The following is an 8,815-nucleotide window of genomic DNA, read 5'->3' on the forward strand; positions in this document are numbered from 1 at the left end:
ATCTCGTGATCCATATGCGATGCTGCCTTACGATGCATCACCACTTGTTCTTATTTCTTTTTTTTCCTTCGCTTTCAAATTTATATTGAAAATTTTTAAATCATTTAATATCGTAAACCAACTAATTGTTGCAATTAATTTTTTCTCTTTCTTTCTCTCTCTCTTTCTTCCCCTCCCTCCTCTGTCTTTCTCTTTCTCTCCTTTTCTCTTTCCCATTTCCGTTGAAATATCTTCAAGTTTGAGAATTTTGCGGTTAAGATATATCGATTCTGAAATCTGTGAATATATTTGAATAGAGGGTCCTTATCCGTGATACTATCCATTCACAGTATCATCAGTAATCATCAGTTAGTCGAGTGTTTGCCATCTTCATTGGTGTGCACGAAGTATCCGCTTAAGGACGAGAGTTCGATGCCCTGAACTTTGCGAAAACCAGTTATTTACGAATGAACTTGAGGTCCATCTCGACTGTTCCTTACCGGAAGTCTCAACTCTAACGGTCTTTTCGCGCTCAAATCGATTTCTATTTGTCTATCTTGTTTCCTTATTCGGACAATTTTCTCTCATGGCCTCGATATCGATCAATTAATTTTCTTTCATGGCCTTCGTCAATTTCATAACGATTCCCATGTTTATTATTTTATGCAACGATATTATAACGATATCTTTATAGATTTGTTCTTCGCATCAAATTATTGAATTTCAATCATATGTACATATATACATGATTCGTATTCTAAATTTTTATATTCGAATTTATATTCGAAATCAATAAAAAATAATTATTTTTCAATTATAAAATTTTATTTCGCTTCTCTTATTTTTATTTTTCGTCTTACTCTTACTTTTTCTTATATAAAAAAAAAAAAAAAAATACTTGGGGATGTTGAATTGAACGAAAGGAAAAATTGAATTAAAAATAAATTTCATTCGTTTAATGATTTCTATTTGAAATTGCTTTATCATTGCTCTTTAATTTTACGATTAGTTTGCATTTCAAAACTATTTTTAGAAAACTATTTTTTTGATAAAAACTATTTTTAGAATTGAATTATATTAAATTCAATTTTCGTATTGCATTTCCAATTTCAGAATTTCGATTGAAGTTTAATTTTTATCATCGATACATACAATTTAATAATAATAAGTTGTAGAATAATAGATAGTTTACACATAAAAAAGAATTCTTTTATTTAAAAACATAGTAATTAATTACACTGAATAATTATACGTAGTTTTTAAACAATTGTAAACAATATTTATTTATATTTGGTATATTATGAGAAAATTAATCAGAAGATTGATTTGGCATGAAAAGAAAAAACAAAATGTAATAATGTACAATCTTCCATTTTTTCTTGAAACGTTACGTAATAATGTTACGTAATATTTATACAATAAGAAATTAAAAAAATCTTTATCTATCCTAAATATATATAAATATATAAATATATAAATATATATAATAACCATATAAATACACATATATATTAGATATGTAAAAATATATTAAGATTGTTGCATTCGATAGTATTATTATCGATAGTAGGACATTATTTCTGGCTTACGTCATTTAGGTCATCAACACGACGTATAGCTGTCATTATGCGACAAAAATAACAGTTGAAAATAAAATTTTTTTTTTTTAATTTTTCTCCATAAATATTACTCGTGATAAGTGAATATTATAGAACAAAAAAAAATATATAAAATAATATAAAGTAATATAAAGTAAACAATTTTCGGATATAATAAATGCTGTAATTTTCTATTCGACGAATATCCAATTTTTAATCCAATTCTTATTATTCATATATATTCTTATCGTATATATATATATATATATATATATATATATATACTTGTGTATATATGTATGTATAAATTTCCATGCGTGTTTATTTATCGATACAATTTTATACATAAAAAAATTATGTAATAAAACTTTTGATTAATAAACTGATCGCACATACAAACAAATTTCGATAAACTTTGTACATTGACCGATATCTTGATAAATTTATTTTCTTTTCTAATTAAATCAGTTTTTTTAATTAATTAAAATCAGTAATTAATTAAAATCAATTTTACCAACCACGATGTTGTAAATGAAGCATTTGATCTATATACATTATCGCTGATACACATTTGTCATTGATTTCATATTTGTTTAATCATGGCATAAATATTATGTGATATATATACTAAATACATCAACATTCAATTCATTCAATCATATACTTAATTTAAATAATTAAATAAACATTTTTTGATTAGATTATTTATAGATTAGATATATTTTTCACACACTATAAAATTATAACACATTATATAAAATTGAAACGGACTTGATGATATTTATTTCTTGTAAAAAAATTATTGTAGTTTCTAGTCTACGTCTATTTGCAAATTAGAAAAAGCCACGTGTCACTTAATCTTATATCACACCGTATATATTTACTCTTCGTACAATACATTGATTATCTCGTTACGCTCATGCAAATTCGATTTGAAATTTTATATCTTCACTTTAAATGCAAATTTCATTTTTTATATTCTCTCGCTTAATTGAAAGACTCTTAAAATATATCTATATATGTATATAAAATATAATTTGAATGCAAATAACAAACACAATTTGCAAAAATTTATAATTAATTCGTTTATGCATGTAAAATCTTTTAAATATGCGAAATGCAAATAATTCTTAAATAATTATAATATATAATATAAATTATGATTCAAGCGCAATTCGAAGATATAAAATTGAAAAATTAAAAATTGTCAACATATAACTAATTTATACGAATTTATTTTCATTTTTTCATATTTTCAATTTCAATTTGTATTGAAATATAAAATTAATTATAATATAAAATTATAAAATCAATAAAATCTAAAAGTCTAGTATATATTTTTTTTAATTTATAAAAATTTTACAAATTTCTATCTAAGTTTATTTATTTATTTATTAAGTAATAAAAAAAATTTTTAATAAATCCACAGATAATACAATAAATATAATTTGAAATACATATAAAAAATATATATCACAAAGAATAAATAAAAGATTTCAATTTTTTTATAAATACACGCACAAAAAATGTCCAATTATTTATAAATTTCTATTATTTATTTATTCTTATTGTTTTTGTCACAGACTATTCGATTGGAGGCCTGAACGTGCCCCAGGGGAACCATTAAAACACGAAAGAGTAGTAATTATAAAAAATCTATTTTCTCCGGAAGATTTTGACAAAGAAGTGTCATTATTGCTGGAATATCAACAGGACATTAGATCCGAATGTTTGAAATGCGGTGACGTTCGAAAAGTTGTTATTTACGATGTAAGTACATCCGAAACAATCACTTTTATTAGATTATTCTCGAAAAAATAAATGCAATAAATCCAAATATCAGATCAGTTTACGAGTTCGTATTAGCATATTATTCTTAATTCTAATAAAATAAAAATAATAACAATGAAATTAAATTATATCTACGTATTTCAATCTAATAACGTATCATTTTATAAAAAATGATGCATTTAAAAAAAAATGTTTTTTTTATCTCAATGATAATTTCAATGATAATCTAAATGATTTTTTAATAAACTATTTCATATAATAAATTTATTTTATCGATCATGCGCGATTAATAATTAATTAAATATTAATAAATTTACGAATATCTACAAAAAAATCGATCATTAAAGCATCAATTTAAATCGATTATATAAGCATTCTGTGTCGCTTAGATCATCACTGACTAATGAAGCAATGTCACGTAATATTTTATAACTATGCACTTACTACAAGTATATACACTGCTTACAATTGAATCATCGTAGATTTCTTTAATGACCCATGCAAAATGGAACAGATCTTTCTTCTTTCAATATCGAATACTTTGGATCAATATCGAATATTTTTCATCTCTTATATCAAAATTTTTATTATTTTCTTCGTGTATCGGATCAATGTAATATAATAACAATATAATTAATAACAATAATTAATAGATCGAAGAAAAATTGTTACAAATGGCGATTGATAAAAATGGGATAAAATTTAAATAAATCAGATATTGAAAATTTAATTTTTCTTATACGAAAAGAAAAGAAATAATCTCGTAAAATAAAATTTGTTTCGTTTCATTCGCTTTTAGAAAGATATCATGCTTTTCAAAAAATTATAAATTTAAAAACGTAATTTTTTTCTTATTATATAATTGAATCGAAATATATAATTCCGCAAAATTATTTCATTTTAATTTTTTAACAGTTTATATTTTTATGCACGCTATTATGCATTTTATTAAATGCAGAATAAAAATTCAACATTAATAAGATACACCATTGAATGTGTAAAAATATCATTATCTTTTAGCGTTTCTTTTTTATATACAACTTCAAGTTTGTATTTTTTAGCGATCATGTCAATAGATAAGACAATTTGATCCGATCTATAATTTTTTTTTTATTTTTTCTTTTTCATCAAAGATAATATTATTTTAAATTTTTATAACAAATCACAAATACCGTTTATTTATTAACCACATTGAATATACGGTTTTGTTGATTCAAAGATGAAAAAAACGTATTAAAAAAAACACATTAAAGATGCAAGATGCAAGAAACAACAAGAAAAAATGACAATCGCAAAGAATTCATGGATATTCCTCCAAAAAAATAACCTAATCTTATTAAATTTAACAACAAAATATTTATAATCGATACATTTGATACAGCGAAATCATTCAATATCATTCAAAGCGAGTATTGTATTCTTTAGCTCGAACTTGGTTAAAAATTGAAAAAAAGGGAACCAATTATCGAAGTCGACAAATATTTTTGTTCGCTTATATATCATCCGGCGAAGCATGTCACACCGTCACACCGAAACAATAGATCATAAATTTTTTCGTCGAAGTCTCTCTCAAACGTTCGAGCTCTCAATTCCTCTTCGTGTTTTGGGTTAGCTGTCATTTCGAACCATGTTTATTGTCCATAACACGAACGAAACTCGAATTTCGTATTCGTTGTCGATCCAAAGTGCCGACAAACGATTTCGTGCTTTTATTTACGCGATCCTTACTTATTCCGTTACTTATTCAAATTATTCGAAATCTTGAAATATGTAAAAACTTAAGTTAAAATTATCATTACATTTATTAAATCTTTGTTTAAATCATTCAAAGTTATTTGAACTAATCGCTCTTCGAATAATCTCTTCGAATAAATTGGCTATTATTCATAATTCAACGGCGATTATTCGAAAGTAATTTTATTCGAAATTTTAACCGGTTTTTTCAACTCGTTTTTCGTTTCGCATAACATATAATTATGAATTCAAAAAATGAAATTCTTCGCGCAAATGTACATAAGAGTTTTTTGTAGAAAAAAATATTACACTCATTAATATTTAATATAATTTAATAAATTATAAAAGGAAATTTTCTTGAATTCAAAAAAAATTTTTACATTATACGTTTGCAGAGACATCCGGAAGGTGTTGCACAGGTAACATTTCGGGAACCAGCAGAAGCACAGGCTTGTATTCAATTATTAAACGGTCGTTGGTTCAGCCAAAGGAAAATATCGGCTGAAATCTGGGATGGTAAAACGAAATACAAGTAAGTTGCTCTCTCGCTTTTCCGTAGTCTTTATCCACTTATATAAAACTTTATTTAACGTCGGTTCATTATCAGTCGAGGCTCGCTTTCTACATAAATATCATTACATGAATTAAAAAAATAACGATTTAATCGTATCTCACGTTCATGATCGTAAAAAGAAAATATTTCTTATCTTCGTTTCAAGAAACGAGAAACGATTCTAGAAAATATTTTGAATATTTTATTCAGTAATTTTAATATTTAAGATATCAATTAATGATCGTAACAACATTATAAAAAAATATGTAAATAAATTATTACAAATACATAATTAACAAGAAATAACAATTAATTTTTAACTTATTTGCTTAAGAATTTATAAAAAATTCGGTATAACAACAAATCGATAGATTACAATATATAGAGACGATAGATATAGAGACGAACGATGAAAACACAATATTTTTCTAATCGATTTTTTTTTCTCGTTTTAGAATTTTAGAAACAGATGCGGAAACGGAAGCTCGAATTGCTAAATGGGACAAATATCTGGAAACTGAAGAGGAAAAGAAGGAAGAGGAAATTGCGAAGGACGAGATACGAAAGGAGTTAAAACAAGGCGAAAGGCCTGTAATTACAGAGAAAACGGGGTTAGCCGAAACAATAGCGAAGACATTGGAAAAATCGGAAACGACACAACTCACGAATATCGCGAAATACGCGAAGACGTTGGAAAATACAAAACGAAGCGAAATATCATTGAATTCTGGAAATTCGCAGGAAGCAATAAAAAATATCGAATAGATGTAATAAAAATTTCATTGAGAAATACGTATTCACTAATCGATCACGGGAAAAGCACATGCTTTATATGAAATACATAATTAAGAGTAACGTTGACGATCGTGATTAGCGAGAAATATTAGAACGGTTGATTACGGTTTAATCGAGTAACTTGTAATTCATCGTTGAACATTCAAATATTATATTATATTAAATGTATAAAATCGAAATCACGTTCTCGTTACTCAAAAGAAATAAAGGAAAATAATTTTCCCTGTAATTTTTTCTTCACTTTTTTTTTCTCACCTTTATACCAATTTCGCTTCTCATTATTTTGCGTTTTCAACGATTTATTTTACAATTCATATTTATAATTTACGAGATACAATACGTCTATATTTATTATCTCCTTACAATCGCAAATAAATTTTATACAAGTCGTTTTACGTTGGAAATATATTTTAATATATTTAAATTATAGAATACTTATAATATATACATATATATATACAAAATATTAGCAGAGACGAATAAAGCAGAGATGATTCCTGCGACGAACGAACGAATTTTATAACGTTATAAATACGAATTTAAGATATTACGATACGTATTCAGAAAGTGTAGCAGCATGTACGAGAGAAATTTCCTAGAAACTGTCACTCACTATTCGGTTAAAATTTCGAAGATGATTTCTCGTTTCGTATAAAAACGTAACGTTGTTAGGAGAAAGATTTTTGCGATTCGAAAATTACGATCATTCAATTTGGCATAAAATGTTTCATCATTTTAAGATTTTTCACTTTCGATATTACCGACTCAGCGTTGAATAAGATTAGAATAGTAAGTATATATCAAGTACTTTCCTTCCTTTTTTTTTCGTAGAAGAAAAAAAGAATCTCTTATATTTTCTTATTATAATTCTTCTAATTTCCTACTGCGATTCTAATTTATTATTAATTCGCAATTTCTTAACGTTAATAGGCATAATTTCGTTAATATAATTTTTTACTGGACCGTTATTTAATTTTTTTTTAACATCGAAAGCACATTGTTCATCTCGTAACAAGTTTCTAAAATTCTAAAATTATAGTATTCCATCATCGGGAATAATAAATAAACGATCGTTACTAGAAGAGCTGCCGTCAATCATTAGAATCGAAAAACTCGATCAAGAATTTTTCTTTTATTTTACTAGCTCCTTATTTTAATATTCCATAATACGCAACGAAAAAGAATAGAAAAGAAAATCGACGTGGAAGATCAAATCTGAAAATAAAACTTAAAAAGAAAGAAATTCACTATTAATATTTTATATTTTCGTCATCGTGAAAACGAGAAATAATCGAATAACAATTGAAATAATAATCGAGAAATAATTGAAAATGTAAAAAAAAAAGCGAAATAAATTTTTCAAACAAAGCATGAAACTATTTTATCATTTACTATTAAACCATTAACTATTTATCTACATTACTTTATTTAATACTCTTTAAAATTATGCATACATTCGATTCAAAATCGCACATATTTGGTTGGTTCAGGGGTCAAGTTCGTTCCGGAGTCACGTTGGTGCAGGGGTCAGGTTGGTTCAGGGGTCAGATTGGTTCAGGGGTCACGTTGGTTCAGGGGTCATGTTGGTGCAGGGGTCATGTTTGTACAGGTCAGGTTGTTTCAGGGGTCAGGTTGTTTCAGGGGTCAGGTTGGTTCAGGGGGCACGATGGTTCAGGGGTCAAGTTGGTTTAGGGGTCAGGTAGGTCCAGGGGTCATGTTGGTTCAGGGGTCAGGTTGTTTCAGGTGTCAGGTGGGTGTAGGTGTCAGGTGGGTTCAGGGGTGAGGTTGGTTCAGGGGTCAGGTTGGTTCAGAGGTCACGTAGGTTCAGGGGTCAGGTTGGTCCAGGGGTCATGTTGGTTCATGGGTCAAGTTGGTTCAGGGGTCAGGCTGGTTCAGGGGTCAGGTTGGTTCAGGGGTCAGGTTGGTTCAGGGGTCATGTTGGTTCAGGGGTCACGTAGGTTCAGGGGTCAGGTGGGTTCAGGTGTCATGTTGGTGCAGGGGTCAGGTAGGTTCAGGGGTCAGGGGGGTTCGGGTGTCAGGTGGGTTCAGGGTTCAAGTAGATTCAGGGGTCAGGTGGGTTCAGGGGTCAAGTAGTTTCAGGGGTCAGGTTGGTCCAGGGGTCATGTTGGTCAGGGGTCAGGTTGGTTCAGGGGTCAGGTAGGTTCAGGGGTCAGGTTGGTTCAGGGGTCATGTTGGTTCAGGGGTCAGGTTGGTTCAGGAGTCAGATGGGTTCAGGTGTCTGGTGGGTTCAGGGTTCAGGTATGTTCACGGGTCAGGTTGGTTCAGGGGTAAAGTAGGTTCACGGGTCAGGTTGGTTCAGGGGTCAGGTGGGTTCAGGGGTCAGGTAGGTTCAGGGGTCAGGTAG

At 28.4% G+C, this 8,815-nt stretch overlaps 1 protein-coding gene across 2 annotated transcripts in view; it reads left to right on the forward strand.

The window, feature by feature from the left end:
* The window catches only part of LOC107996149 (HIV Tat-specific factor 1 homolog), a 33,107-nt gene extending 26,428 nt beyond the window's left edge, over nucleotides 1-6,679 (forward strand). For both annotated transcript variants that reach the window (XM_017054064.3, XM_062083164.1), the window contains exons 5-7: nucleotides 3,161-3,347; nucleotides 5,498-5,634; nucleotides 6,111-6,679. In XM_017054064.3, coding sequence (XP_016909553.1) covers nucleotides 3,161-3,347; nucleotides 5,498-5,634; nucleotides 6,111-6,420 — 634 coding nt within the window. In that variant the 3' untranslated portion in view covers nucleotides 6,421-6,679. The remainder of the gene's footprint in view (nucleotides 1-3,160; nucleotides 3,348-5,497; nucleotides 5,635-6,110) is intronic.
* The last annotated feature ends 2,136 nt before the right edge of the window (nucleotides 6,680-8,815 follow it).

Source organism: Apis cerana, linkage group LG12 (genome assembly GCF_029169275.1).
Source record: "Apis cerana isolate GH-2021 linkage group LG12, AcerK_1.0, whole genome shotgun sequence".
Taxonomy (NCBI): Eukaryota; Metazoa; Arthropoda; class Insecta; order Hymenoptera; family Apidae; genus Apis; species Apis cerana.